At 40.2% G+C, this 15,682-nt stretch overlaps 1 protein-coding gene across 1 annotated transcript in view; it reads left to right on the top strand.

Annotated features, from left to right (window-relative positions):
* Positions 1-15,682, top strand: part of LOC131460493 (dedicator of cytokinesis protein 3-like) — a 98,809-nt gene that overhangs the window by 17,376 nt on the left and 65,751 nt on the right. The window contains 2 exon segments of the mRNA XM_058631047.1: positions 8,312-8,395; positions 14,560-14,600. Of these exon segments, the coding sequence (XP_058487030.1) occupies positions 8,312-8,395; positions 14,560-14,600 (125 nt within the window).

Below are 15,682 nucleotides of genomic sequence, written 5' to 3'. Positions count from 1 at the left end.
CTCACAGGCCTGGCAGAGCCACTGCGACACCACAGTGTGATGATTAACATCAGTTTAAAGTGTAAAGATCTCAGTGGTGTTTTCTGCTCTCGCTGAACCTGCACAGACGTCTGATATGAAATAAATCTCTCGCCCTTTCCCTCCGGCTCTGTGAGCCGTGTTTGAAGACTGCCATTGATTTCTTAATGCCTCTGCCTTTTAGCCCAGCACCCGTTAGGCCACTATTTATTGGTGCCTCTGCTTTTCCTTTTCCTCACGGCCATGATTTATTTATATATCACTGATTTACACTCGTCATGTTCCAGGAATCATTTGTCAGGTCGTAATAAAAACCCAACCTGTTCTTCGCGTGAGGCCACACGGAGACTCGCTGTGTCGCTGAAATAACTTCTGCTGCTTATTACAAACTCACACTGTAACGTGTTTTGACCAGTTTGAATGTGAGAGAACACGAGAGTCTGGAGCAGGAAGCTCGACACTGTCACCAAACTGAGGAAGAGCAAACATGAGCGGAGAGAAAAGTCACTAAAACACAATTCCACAGTTTTCTAAATAAAAGTCAGACTTTCAGTCCATCCACATTAAATCGCAACCCCATAGTTTTCAAAATAAAGGTCTGACTTTCACTCCATCCACAGTAAATCGCAACCCCAAAATTTTCAAAATAAGGGTCTGACTTTCAGTCCATCCACCCTAAATCTAGCCCCGTAGTTTTCAAAATAAACATCTAACTTTCGGTACATCCACCCCAAGTCACAATCCCACTGGTGTAGAGATGTTATCCACAGCTATTGCTAACAGTGGTTAGCCCGAGAGACGCTTGCATCCGTGATTTTTTCCCAACTTCTGACATTACTCCCAGTTCCAACATCCAATGTGAATGGAATGCACCAAACTTCCTGCTTCATTTCAGGTGCAATTACAGCCAGTAATATAGCCATTAGCCAATGTTCTAAGTAAAAACGTACTTACTGACCAGTGTAATCTGGATTGAAAGATGACGTGTGAGTAATGGACACTGATTATGTTTTAGAAACCTCGTAAAACTTCAATCATCCCTCGTAGCTAGAACCTGGTTTATTGTCCTCGTGAAGCTCTGTTGTGTTGTTGTCGTGATTTTCAGGATTCTGACACTTTGACCTTTGTTGCTGCAGTCACAGAGATCCTTCTTCTTACAGATGATCCACTCGGTCAGTTTGATTCTCGTAACGTCCTTCGTGGAAGACTGAGCTCGGTGTAATCTGTGTAATGGGAGGTTTCACTTGGCTGCCGAGGTTCAGTCGCGGCTCCATTAGCGTAAAAAAAAAATGTCTTCAGCCTCGGGACATGTTTGGCATTTTAGTGGGAAGCTGTCTTTGGCTGAATGTCTCTCATTGTTGCTGCGAGTAGAGAGGGACATTTGCAGTGGCTGCTGGGAGGACATGAGGAGGACGTTTCTGTGGTTGTTTCAGAGACTTTCTGTATGTGTGTCTTTAATACTTCAAAGTAAAAGTCAGACTTTCAGTCCATCCACACTGAAACGCAACCCCAGAGTTTTCAAAGTTCAACTTTCATTTCCTGTCCGTCCACACTAAAACACAATCCCTGGATTAAATAAATTTGGCTTTCTGACTGTCCTCACTAAAATTAAATCCCAGGGTTTTCAAAGTAAAAGTCTGACTTTCACTCCATCCACACTAAAACACAGGTCATGTTTTCATTGACGTGGGTTTGTCTGGAAGTTTGTTAGCAACTTCCTGTGTGCAGTTATTGTTTATTTGTTGGAAATAGGTCAGTGATCAAACAAGAATGTTACTGTGGAATCTACTCACTGATGACATCACAAAATAATACAATATTCAAGAAATCCCTTTTTTTTAAAAAAATGGGCAAAACTGCAAAAAGGAAAATATACATACACACACACACATATATATATATATATATATATATATATATATATATATATATACATATATAGGGAAAGGGTGAGGGATTTATTTCATATCAGACGTAGAGCAGAAAACACCACTAAGATCTTTACACTTTAAACTGATGTTAATCATCACACTGTGGTGTCGCAGTGGCTCTGCCAGGCCTGTGAGGGGCGCTGTAGTGCTGCGGATGTGGGACACGGCAATGTACGCAATCTGTATAATCACAGCCTGACTAGAAATTCTTTACTAGAAATAAAATTCTTTTTCCTCTAGGGGGCGCCACAACAGAGATCTTTATGCCAGATTCTCTTCCTAACGTAACAGATGTTTTAACATAGTAATGGAAAAGATCGGCCTAAATGCTGTGTGTTCTAAAGGTTAAAGGTTAGGGTAAAAATCCTGCTGTAGTTCTGCTTTAATGTACGTTTTATTCTCTCGTTGCACACATCATTTTATTTTACCTCACTTCCCTCCATTACTCCACAGCCTTCTGCTCCACCAGTCAAACCCTCTTCCTCCTCTTCCTCCTCCTCCTCTGTCCTCAAATCTCTCTCCTCAGTCCTTAAATCTCTCTCCTCAGTCCTCTGTCCTCACTGAGGCCTCGGTTTGGTGGTTTTGCCTCAGAGCAGCTGTCGTCTTTAACCGGAGAGAGAGACAGAGAGAGGGAGAGAGAGAGAGAGACAGAGAGACAGAGACAGAGAGAGATAAAAGCATACATGACCTTGTCCAAGACGGTCGGGGGAAACATTGACGGCAGCAGAAGAGCTTTAATGCTTCTCTGCACAAAAAAATTGTTATTTTCTGCTTCTTCTGTTTTCCACCCTCGAGTCTTTAAAACCTCTTTCACGCTAACATTAGCAGGTATATTCAGGATCTGCAGAATTGTTTGAGATGAGTTTGAAGACGTTTTGACTCACTGGTGGAAAAATCCTGGTGTTTAGTCTCTGGAGGTCTGGACAGGTTAATGTGCGAGACGACGTACGTCTGAAGACGAAGACGTTTGCTGTTAGACAGCCGCAACCCACGGTTTCTTCATTCACACCCTCCCACACCAAACCCCATAGAGAAAATCAGTGATTTTAACATCACAGCACAGAGGAGTTGTTGATCCACTGCTGCCTCCATCACTGAGCTCAAACGTCTTATTTTGACACTTCAGTGTTTGAAATCCTTTGTTCATATTTACCTCAGTGACACAAAGTGGCCACACGAGGCAGCAGAGGACCAGCAGCTCCTGTGTCCCTGTGAGGCAAAATCGCTGATTTTCTGTGGTTTACAAACTTTAGTTCTAAGTCAGAAAAAGACATTGTTGACTTTAGCTGTTTATTGGTTGAGTGTTTTGTTAAATCCTGGTGTTCCTGCTGGATCTGGGCTTAGGGGGCGCTGTCTCTCAGTATGTGAGGAATAATTCATCTGACCATCCTCTGTGATTATCTTTTTTACCGAGTCATTCCATCCCAGTTCAATCGTGGGCATCTTTAACCTGATATCTCTGCAGTCGTCAGATTCTCTTCCTTCTTCCCGCTCTAAACCCCGCCCCCCCCCCCACCCCTCGCTACGTGACACATCATTCCTCATGAATGCACTCACCCCTCTCATCCTCTCACCCTCTCATCCCTCCGGCCTGTAATTCCCAGCGATATTGTCACTGTGTATCAGATTTCATTGCTCAGTCCTCTTCATCCCTCCATCCTTCTCCGGTTTCCTTCCTCCTCTCAGAACGTCTGTGTTTTCAGTTTTTCCCTCCGTCTCTTCATCCTTTCTTTCTTTCTTTCTTTCTTTCTTTCTTTCTTTCTTTCTTTCTTTCTTTCTCTCTTTCTTTCACTTCTCGTAATGTGGACTTTTCTGCCGTAAAAAAAGAATCAAACCAACAACAACACTTTATTTCTCTGTTTATCTGCAGTTTCTGCACACACATACAGTGGTTGTGTATGTGTGTGTGTTTTACTGTACTCTATAACCATGTTTCCCAACCTGGGGTCCAAGCCCTCCTTAGGGGGGCGCAGAGCTTTGACTGCTCTGAGTTTGTGAGGTTAATGTAATTATATTTGTGCATCCCAATCAAACAATCTACTGGATAATTAGAAGTCAGTATCACCCAAATAAAAACTATCATTTTCTTTGGTCCACCTTTCAATTTATTAAGCTATTTATCACCAACACTTGATCACGTTCCTGTTGTATGAGAAACATCAAAGTACCGAAGACTCACTGCGATCAAAAAAAAGAAAACAAGGCAATACCTTGGTTTTGATTTAATGGAAGCACAGGACAGTTTTTATCTATACACACTGAGAATAGGAAGAAAAACCTACAACTGCTGTTTATTTTTGCATAAGAACTTTTTACTTTATTCTTTTTTGTGTGCGTGCCCTGGACAAGGCTTTGGGTTGGGGGGGCCACTGCTCTATAAGACAGAAACATAAACTGAAGAAAGAGATGAGACCAAGGCAAGCGAGTGGGGGAAACCTCGTCCTCGTCATCGAGCAGAATGAGGCCGCCGCGGTGGTGAAGCGGCAGCGGCGTCCGGGTCGCCACAGCCAACCCACGTCCAGCTGAGAAGAAGAGCACAGGAGACAGATGGGACGCATGTCTCACTGTGTCACGTCCAGATCTGTGTCTCTCTGCTGCTCACAGGCTAAACACGAAGAGAGAGAGGAGTCCTGGTGTCCCTGACGACAACGACGACGGTTTAAATCTGAATAAAAACGATCTGATGAGGAAGAGCCAACATGAATGGAGAGTTATAGCTGTAACTTGAAGGAATTTTAATCACTACAACACACTTCTACAGTTTTCTAAATAAAAGTCTGACTTTCAGTCCATCCGCACTAAATCTCAAACCCGTAGATTTCAAAATAAAGGTCAGACTTTTAGTCCATCCGCACTAAATCTCAAACCCGTAGATTTCAAAATAAAGGTCAGACTTTCAGTCCATCCGCACTAAATCTCAAACCCGTAGATTTCAAAATAAAGGTCAGACTTTTAGTCCATCCGCACTATTTCTCAAACCCGTAGATTTCAAAATAAAGGTCAGACTTTCAGTCCATCCGCACTAAATCTCAAACCCGTAGATTTCAAAATAAAGGTCAGACTTTTAGTCCATCCGCACTAAATCTCAAACCCGTAGATTTCAAAATAAAGGTCAGACTTTTAGTCCATCCGCACTATTTCTCAAACCCGTAGATTTCAAAATAAAGGTCAGACTTTCAGTCCATCCGCACTAAATCTCAAACCCGTAGATTTCAAAATAAAGGTCAGACTTTTAGTCCATCCGCACTAAATCTCAAACCCGTAGATTTCAAAATAAAGGTCAGACTTTCAGTCCATCCGCACTAAATCTCAAACCCGTAGATTTCAAAATAAAGGTCAGACTTTTAGTCCATCCGCACTATTTCTCAACCCGTAGATTTCAAAATAAAGGTCAGACTTTCAGTCCATCCGCACTAAATCTCAAACCCGTAGATTTCAAAATAAAGTCAGACTTTTAGTCCATCCGCACTAAATCTCAAACCCGTAGATTTCAAAATAAATGTCAGACTTTCAGTCCATCCACACTAAATCTCAAACCCGTAGATTTCAAAATAAATGTCAGACTTTCAGTCCATCCACACTAAATCTCAACCCTCGGCGGTGGCGATCAGCGGTGCTGTCCCTAAGTGTTTTTAACTGATTTACAGTTGGGCAGTGTTCGGCTTGATCCTTGTGTCAGACGTCTCTTCCTGTGACGGCACTCTCGCTGTTTTCCGTGCACGCTGCCATGTTGATATTGTCAGAGAACTAGTGGAGGGAGGGGGAGAGGAAATGAGCGGAGGGAACAGGAGCTGAGCGAGTGAGTGCAGTAACAAGGACAAATCAGAAACCCCCAGGAAGAAGTGGGTGTGTGTTTGCCTGTGTCTCATTTGCATGTTCTGAAAGGGGGAGGGTTTAGCAGGGTTATTGAACTGCTATGGTGCTTCATCCTTATGGTATTTTGACCAAAGCATGTCACAGACATGTTTATTAGGACACCAGGGAACTATTTTAACTTGGGGAAATAGGGTATAATATGTCTCCTTTGAGTGATATTGATATTGATGATATTGAAGTCACGATGCGATATATGTCACGATATTTAAATCAATAAACAATATATTGTCACGATACAATATTATCACATTAGGCCTTGATTTTGACTTCTTAATGTTTTTCACTGAGTGAAAGAAGAACATTGTTTACAAAATGCAACAAAGCGTAGATTTAGTTTAAAGTTTTATGCTGTTTTTCCATAAACTCTAACTTTATGATCTAAATCAGCCGTTTGTTTATTTTTATATGAAATATGGATGTAAAGAGCAAAGATCTTTGTCCTGAAGGCAAATCAGCACTTTTGACTCCGGTTGAACTGAGGCCGCGACTCTTTGTGAACATGAAATGAGACGTGACGCCATGTGAGCAGCTGTTTCCTCTGAAGCTAACGTCCTGAGGTCACGCTTCATTTTTCATCTGATGAATCAAAGCCAACGTCTGCCTGTCTGTCAGCGTGTCTGTCTGCGTGCATGTCTGTCTGCGTGCGTGCGTGTCTGTCTGTCTGAGCCTGGGGCTGCTGGTGTTTGCACGTCCAGATTATGTTACGAGATAAAAGACGAATGTTTCCAAGAATCACGACGACATGACGAGTTTGAGTCGCAGCGAATGTCGAGGCGGGAAAACCAAAACGTGTGTGTTCAGATTAAACGGTTCAGGATTAACAATCCACACTACAGGCCGTTTATGACCATGAATGCATGAAAGGCTTAACGATGAAAATGAACAACCCTGATCCGGGCGACTATTGTGCGTGCTATTTTTAGAACCACATCGTCCAGATTAAGTTTAATCCCAGTAAAACTCCGTATAGACCTGCGCCTTCCTGTGGTTAATCCCTTGAAAGATGTGAATGTGTTCATAAACTGGTGGAGCAGCCGTTCAGCATTTGAATATTTCAGTATTTGAAAGCTGTTGGTCAGTTATAAGATTACATTTAAATATTGATTTAACTCGTCAAACAAAGAAATTTCAGTTTTGTTTGTTTTCTTTTTTGTCTCATGAAGTGTGGTTTCACACTGACACAGAAGAGCTGTGCACAGCGCCCCCCTGTGTCCAGAACATACCTAACAATTTAGCTTCAATCAGTCTATGAGATCTGAAGAACATGTTCACGTCTTTATCTCACTGTGAGACAGAGTTTTACAAATAAAATCTCAAGTTTGTAAACCACTCACTCTCCCACACCAAACCCCATAGAGAAAATCAGTGATTTTAACATCACACACACAGGAGTTGTTGATCCACTGCTGCCTCCATCACTAACTTCAAATGTGTTTGAAATCCTTTGTTCAGAATTACCTCAGTGACACAAAGTGAACTCATGAGGCAGCAGTAGACCAGCAGCCCCTGTGTCCCCTTGAGCCTAAAACACTGAATGGACTTTGGTGTGGGAGAGAGAGTGGTTTACAAACTTCAGTTTCCTGTTGGGAAAAACTTTTTGTCAAAAAGAGACAGCAGAGGATCGGGGTCAGAGGATTATTATGGTTTTTCTTTGTTTATTCAATAAAACAAATGTACTGTAGAGGGCGGTGGTAGAGGGCTAAATCACTTTTTCCTTATAAGTATATATCATGACTTAATATCGTGATAATGTATCGTATTGTGACTTAATATCGTGATAATATATTGTATTGTGACTTAAATATCGTGATAATATATCGTATTGTGACTTAAAAATTGTGATAATATATCGTATTGTGACTTAAATATTGTGATAATGTATCGTGAGTTAAACATCGTGATAATATATCGTATTGTGACTTAAACATCGTGATAATATATCGTATTGTGACTTAAATATCATGATAATATATCGTATCGTGAGTTAAACATCAGGATAATATATCGTATTGTGACTTAAAAATCGTGATAATATATCGTATTGTGAGTTAAATATCATGATAATATATCGTATCGTGAGTTAAACATCAGGATAATATATCGTATTGTGACTTAAATATCGTGATAATATATCGTCTCGTGAGTTAAATATCGTGATAATATATCGTATCGTGAGTTAAACATCGTGATAATATATCGATGTAATTAATTAACAGAAACTTTCTGGGTAAAATAAAGAATAATAAAACAAAAAAAAATAAAAAATAAAGGGGTCTTCCCTGGGTTTATTTGGGGAAAAGTTGCTCTCTTTGTTATTTGTGAAATAAAAAGTGAAGTGCAGGTGTGAACCTGAGTGTTAGCTCTGTGATCAGCTGCTGATCCGTCCTCATGTTTTCTGGGACTCACTCCAGCTCGACCCTGAAGGAGTGAAGCAGAAGTGATGGATGGATCTCACCTCTTTCCTCTCTTTGTCTTTGTCTCCTCAGTGATCTGCTGCTTCCGAGGTTCGGTGACTCAGGGTTTGGCTCTGGAGGTCGGAGAGACGGTTCAGATTCTGGAGAAGTGTGAAGGTAAGACTTTGACGATACTGCAGACGAGTATTTCCTCCTGTCATCCTGAAGAAGTCTTGAAATTAAAATGTCTGGAAGTGCATGAGGTGAAGCTTTAACGCATTGGTAAGCATTTCAAACCCTGACAGGTCCAGAAAGACCAGGTTTCCTTAAAACCAAGGTTGGATCTGAAGTTTAGAAACCACTCACTCTCCCACACCAAACCCCATAGAGAAAATCAGTGATTTTAAAATCACAGCTCACCGGAGTTGTTGATCCACTGCTGCGTGTCTTATTTTGTTACCTCAGTGACACACACTGACCACACGAGGCAGCAGTAGCTGCTAGTCTCCTGCTGCGTCCTGTGTCCCCCTTGAGCTAAAATCACTGATTTTCTCTATGGACCTTGGTGTGGTAGAGTGAGTGGTCAGTTTCCTGCCAGAAAAGCATCATCACGTGAACTTAAGTAAATCATACCTGACCTCTACTGTCGACTAGTTAGGCAGCAACAATGGTGATTTGTTTTAACACGTGCAGATATCATGAAAAACATCTTTCAAACCGGAGAGGAATCGAGGAAGAAAATGAAAATACTATGAGCTATGTTTCCTCTTCTCTTTGTAACCTTTCTGTAACCTGCTGCTGCTGCTGCTACTGCTGCTACTGCTACTGCTACTGCTGCTGCTACTGCTGCTGCTGCTGCTGCTGCTGCTACTACTGCTGCTGCCACTGCTGCTGCTGAGTCCCTGTAATCACATCTTCTCAGGGTGAAAGTGTGAATAATGTGAATGAATGTGACAGAACAGGTTGATGCAGTTGTTCACTGATCCTCTGTGGTTCCTTTAAACCTCTTAACTGCTCAGACGCTCGTTTCCAGTCAACGGGATTATTATGGTTTTTGTTTGTTTATTCAATAAAAAACAAATGTACTGTAGAGGGCGGTGACTAAATCACTTTTCTTTATAATTATATATCATGACTTAAATATCGTGATAATATATCGTATATCTGTACATACACATTTAACGGTGTTTCATTTGATTGTTTGCCTAAATCATTTGCAATTCTGGCACTGTCATATTTTTAATAAGATAATCAGTTGATCATTTTACGCACTTTCTATTGATTTTGCGGCGGCAGCAGCAGTAACAGCAGCAGCAGCAGCAGCAGCAGCAGCAGCAGTAACAGCAGCAGCAGCAGCAGCAGCCAGTTCCGGTCGATCAGGGTAAAAGCTCTTAATGCGTCCGCGGCTGTTATCACAAATGCACACGGTAAAAACACAGTGATACTCTGCGGCTGCGTCCACACGTCTTCACAGTAATGACTTACACAGTAATGGCCTGGAACGAAGCCCACGTTATTATCTGTTCCCGTCCTCGCAGAGAGGACGAGTCTGAAGACAGGAAGTGTTGTCTTTCACTGATAATGAGTACGAACGTGCCGCATGAGCCACAGCTGTGCACAAAACAAGAATTCAGTGAATTCAAGATTTTATTCATGTGCATGAATTGGTACATTATGCAATAATTCTGCATCAAATAAAGTTGTAGTGATTTCTTTGTTATCTTGAATCACAGAAACAGAAAAGTCAAACTGATAAATTGATTATTAAAATAGTTCACTATTAATTTAGGAAACAATGAATACTCGATTAAACGATGAATCGTTGCAGCCCTGGTTGTTTACAAATCAACAAAATTCATTAAAACGTTATATTTGAAACATTTATTAGACTATAAACAAATATTCACATCATTAATTAGCAACTGCTTTTTCTAAGATTTTAGAAACAAAGGGAAGATTAGATATAGGTCGGTAATTAGCTAAAATATCTGGGTCAAGGGTCACCTTTTTGAGAAGGGGTTTAATAACTGCTATTTTAAACGTTTGGGGCACATATCCAGTTAATAAGGATAGATTATTAACTGGATTATTAACAAACGTCTCCTCCCACTCATAAACCAGTTCAACCAGTTCCTCAGAAAAATTAGGTTCTACCTCATTAGGACCAGGTTTTGGTGTCCATGAGAACTACTGGTCCTGACATTTCTTTTTACTTATGAAGAATGTAATGTAAACAAATCTGGTTTCTGGTACAAATGTGATGCTGACAAGGAGTTTGAACAAGCTGACACCACCTACAGGGGGTGCTCTAACCAAAATATCCCGCTATAAACCGACAACAACAACAACAACAACAACAACAACAATGTACCAGTGTGTGAGTGTCGTCCTCACGTGAACCCTCACAAACACTCTTCTGTTCTGTTTAACATATAAATGAGAGCAGCACTGGTTATTAATCACACGCTCACGTTATTAAGTCTCCTTCTCCATATTCATGTCAGATTGTGACAAAGTGCTGAGCAAAGTGTCGTGATTTTTCAACAAGATTAAAGGATGAAAGGATGAGGGTTTTTAATGACACTGTTCTAGCTTTTGCTTCTTCATCAGTGATAGTAGTAGTTTAAGTAGCTGTTTTAGTAGTTTAGTCGTATTCTGGTAGTTGTTTAGTCGTGTTCTGGTAGGAATTTAGTAGTAGGTAGTAGTAGTCATGGTAGCAGTTTTTGTAGTTGTTTTAGTGGTAGTTTAGTCATTTTCTGGAAGTAGTTTAGTAGTGTTCTGGAAGTAGTTTAGTTGTGTTCTGGTAGTAGTTTATTCGTTTTCTGGTAGTAGTGTAGTTGTGTTCTTGTAGCAGTTTAGTCGTGTTCTGGTAGGAATTTAGTAGTAGGTAGTAATAGTCATGGTAGCAGTTTTTGTAGTTGTTTTAGTGGTAGTTTAGTTGTTTTCTGGAAGTAGTTTAGTAGTGATCTGGTAGTAGTTTAGTTGTGTTCTGGTAGTAGTGTAGTCGTGTTCTGGTATTTGCTTAGTAGTAGGTAGTAGTAGTAATGGTAGCAGTTTTTGTAGTTGTTTTAGTGGTAGTTTAGTTGTGTTCTGGTAGTAGTTTAGTTGTGTTCTGGTAGTAGTTAAGTAGTAGGTAGTAGTAATGGTAGCAGTTTAAGTAGTAGTTTAGTCGTGTTCTGGTAGTAGTTTAGTAGTTGGTAGTTGTAATGGTAGCAGTTTTAGTAGTTGTTTTAGTGGTAGTTTAGTCGTGTTCTGGTAGCAGTTTAGCAGTGTTCTGGTAGTACTTTAGTCGTGTTCTCGTAGTAGTTTATACGTGTTCTGGTAGTAATTTAGTCGTGTTCTGGTAGTAGTTTAGTAGTAGGTTGTAGTAATGGTAGCAGTTTTAGTAGTAGTTTAGTCGTGTTCTGGTAGTAGTTGGTAGTAGTAATGGTAGCAGTTTTAGTAGTAGTTTAGTCGTGTTCTGGTAGTAGTTTAGTAGTTGGTAGTAGTAGTGGTAGCAGTTTTAGTAGTAGTTAAGTCGTGTTCTGGTAGTAGTTGGTAGTAGTAATGGTAGCAGTTTTAGTGGTAGTTTAGTTGTTTTCTGGTAGTAGTTTAGTAGTGATCTGGTAGTAGTGTAGTCGTGTTCTGGTATTTGCTTAGTAGTAGGTAGTAGTAGTAATGGTAGCAGTTTTTGTAGTTGTTTTAGTGGTAGTTTAGTAATTTTCTGGTAGTAGTTTAGTAGTGTTCTGGTAGTAATTTAGTTGTGTTCTGGTAGTAGTTTAGTCGTGTTCTGGTAGTAGTTTAGTAGTAGGTAGTAGTAATGGTAGCAGCTTTAGTAGTAGTTTAGTCGTGTTATGGTAGTAGTTTAGTAGTTGGTAGTAGTAATGGTAGCAGTTTTAGTGGTAGTTTAGTCGTGTTCTGGTAGCAGTTTAGCAGTAATCTGGTAGTAGTTTAGTCGTGTTCTAGTAGTAGTTTATTCGTGTTCTGGTAGTAGTTTAGTCGTGTTCTGGTAGTAGTTTAGTAGTAGGTAGTAGTAATGGTAGCAGTTTTAGTAGTAGTTTAGTCGTGTTCTAGTAGTAGTTGGTAGTAGTAATGGTAGCAGCTTTAGTAGTAGTTTAGTCGTGTTCTCGTAGTAGTTGGTAGTAGTAATGGTAGCAGTTTTAGTAGTTGTTTTAGTGGTAGTTTAGTTGTTTTCTGGTAGTAGTTTAGTAGTTGGTAGTAGTAATGGTAGCAGTTTTAGTAGTAGTTTAGTCGTGTTCTGGTAGTAGTTTAGTAGTTGGTAGTAGCAATGGTAGCAGTTTTAGTAGTAGTTTAGTCGTGTTCTGGTAGTAGTTTAGTAGTTGGTAGTAGTAATGGTAGCAGTTTTAGTGGTAGTTTAGTTGTTTTCTGGTAGTAGTTTAGTAGTGATCTGGTAGTAGTTTGTTGTGTTCTGGTAGTAGTTTAGTTGTGTTCTGGTAGTAGTTTAGTGGTGTTCTGGTAGTAGTTTAGTAGTAGGTAGTAGTAATGGTAGCAGTTTTAGTAGTAGTTTAGTGGTGTTCTAGTAGTAGTTTTTAGTTGGTAGTAGTAATGGTAGCAGTTTTAGTAGTAGTTTAGTCGTGTTCTGGTAGTAGTTTAGTAGTTGGTAGTAGTAATGGTAGCAGTTTTAGTAGTTGTTTTAGTAGTAGTTTAGTCGTGTTCTGGTAGTAGTTTAGTCGTGTTCTGGTAGTAGTTTAGTAGTAGGTAATAGTAATGGTAGCAGTTTTAGTAGTAGTTTAGTCGTGTTCTGGTAGTAGTTTAGTAGTTGGTAGTAGTAATGGTAGCAGTTTTAGTAGTTGTTTTAGTGGTAGTTTAGTCGCATTCTGGTAGGATTTTAGTTATGTTCTGGTAGTAGTTTAGTAGTAGGTAGTATTAGTCATGGTAGCAGTTTTTGTAGTTGTTTTAGTGGTATTTTAGTCATTTCTGTGAGTCAATTGAGCAGTGGGTGGGCGCAGACACTGAGCTTCTGCATGATGATTGGAGGAACTGTCTGAAAGGCGGAGCCACTTTTTTGATTGACAGCGTTGCAGAAACAAACACGACAGTGGATTTTGAGATGACATAATTATGATGTTTCCTTTTTCTAATTGTCTGTTTACAGAATTTCTGTATAAATAACTTGACCTGAAAACGTAAAGTAAATAAAAAAAAAAAAAAAAAAAAAGATATATATATATATATATATATATATATATATATATACATAATGCTAATTCAGTTTATCAGCAGTTAGGGTCAGAGTAATGATATGCTTCACTGATATATAAATGTCTCTTTGGCTTCACTGTCCCTGACAGACTGCGGTCACTCGAGCCTCACAACACCGCAATTCAGAGACACAATCTGTTTTGTTTCCACTCGGATGGAGACAAACGATGTCCTCCGCAGTCTGAGGCGACATCTGGCTGCGCCGCTCGCTCCCTGGACACGAGTCGTTTTCAGCTGTCAAGGTTTTCTTACCGAGAGTTTAGTTGGCTCTCGTGGCGGCAGCCGCTCTGCTGCGGGGGAAACGTTTGACAGACGTCCGTCCGTGTGGAGTGGCGCTCGTGGAATTAAGCCCGAGAGACAGAGACACAGAGAATGTCTTCACGCTTCGGGAAACGCCGTGTTTTCCTCAAGTTCATCAATATGAGAGGGAGATTTGTGACAGAGATGAACATGCACTAGACTCCTGCGGTAAACACAAAGAGGCTCATGATACGTTACGTTAACAAAGCTCTAAAGTGTGTTTTATATGAAGTACTCGCACATAGTCGCTGTTTTCTTTGCACTGAAAACATGGCTGCCAGCTAAAGTCTACACCTGCTCACGTCTACAACACCATAAGAACATGTTCACGTCTTTATCTCACTGTCAGACAGACTTTTCCAACAGGAAACTGAAGTTTGTAAACACTCACTCTCCCACACCAAAGTCCATTGAGAAAATCAGTGATTTTAGCTCGTGGGGACACAGGAGCTGCTGGTCTACTGCTGCCTCATGTGGTCATTTTGTGTCACTGAGGTTAATCTGAACAAAGGATTTCAAATGCCGAAGTCACAAAATAAGACATTTAGTGATGGAAGCAACAGAGGTTCAACAACTCCTGTGTGTGTGATGTTAAAATCACTGATTTTCTCTATGAGGTTTGGTGTGGGAGAGTGAGTGGTTTACAAACTCCAGTTTCCTGTTGGAAAAGTCGTCTCACAGTGAGATAAAGACGTGAACATGTGAACATAAGATAGGTAGAGTTTTATGAGCCTTTTAAAGGTACAGTGCGTAAAATGTAACAAAGTCATTGTGGTGTCGCACACTCGGCTGCTGACTCTAACATTTATTAACTCTCTGATGTTTTTGTTTCCTTTCAGGATGGTACAGAGGATTTTCAACGAGGAAGCCAAACGTGAAGGTAAGACAAACGCTCTCTCGCTCTGAACCTCGCTCTTTTTGATTCTTTTTACTGATGTTGAATCAGCAGATTTGTTTAGCCACAGTCTTGCGTGGGTTTAATGTGAAAGAAGTGGCAGAGTTTTCCTTGAGTATTCTGGATTATCTTAACTCATCTTTACCACATAATGTTTTAAATTGACTGCCAATAAACCGCCATTTTAAAGTACGAAAGCTGCAACACTCATAGAAAGTTTGACTTAAACACAGGTTTTCATGGTTCTGTGACTCACACTAACGTGTCACAGCTTTTTATATAAAAACGGCCTCGTTTGTGTCGTTGTACCAGTCGCCGCTTTCACTCTCTGCTCTCCAGCTTTGTTACACCTCCACAGCAGCGTGGACTCCAGCTGGTGTTTTAGACAGAAGACACAACAACACGAGTGACAAGAGGTCAAGTTTATTCATATTTAATTGCCTAAAGTGCTGTAAAATGCTTTAATCAAGTAAAACATTTCCAACCTAAGTAAAACAGACAATCAGCTAAACCAGCAGCCGAGTGAAGGGACCGTCTGCAAATGGCAACAGTGACAAAGCAAATGTTTAATATCTTCACCATAAAACAGTGTCGTAACACCTGCATGAAAGAACAACTGTTTAATTCATAATAGAAAATATTTAGTATAATCTAGACCTGTGAATTGCAGTGATTTTTAGGTTCTACACTGTTATTATGTGGACGATATTAGCTAATATTCAAAAATATATATATTACAACATTATTTTAAATGATGCTCTTTTTACAGAAAGAGAAGAAAAAAGATGATGTAGGAAAAGTTCAGTTTCTGTGTGAATAACACCTTAAACCCTGGCTAACTGATTAGCCCAGGTGTTGCTAATAATGTGGACAAGCGAACAGTCGGGATTGTGGTTTCTTGGTTTTGTTTGCTACATTTTGGACGTAGAAACATTACTTTTTGTAAACCATGGCAAAAATAAAGTGCGTATTTTGAGTTTGAACAAGTGAAAGTGGCTTATTTTGTGTGGCTTTATTTTGCGTCTTAACAATCAGTACCATCGTTAGCAGCTAGTAGCGGCTACAAT

Source organism: Solea solea, chromosome 6, assembly GCF_958295425.1.
Source record: "Solea solea chromosome 6, fSolSol10.1, whole genome shotgun sequence".
Taxonomy (NCBI): Eukaryota; Metazoa; Chordata; class Actinopteri; order Pleuronectiformes; family Soleidae; genus Solea; species Solea solea.
The sequence above is the reverse complement of the archived record's forward strand: the minus strand, read 5'-3'. Positions and strand labels throughout refer to the sequence as shown.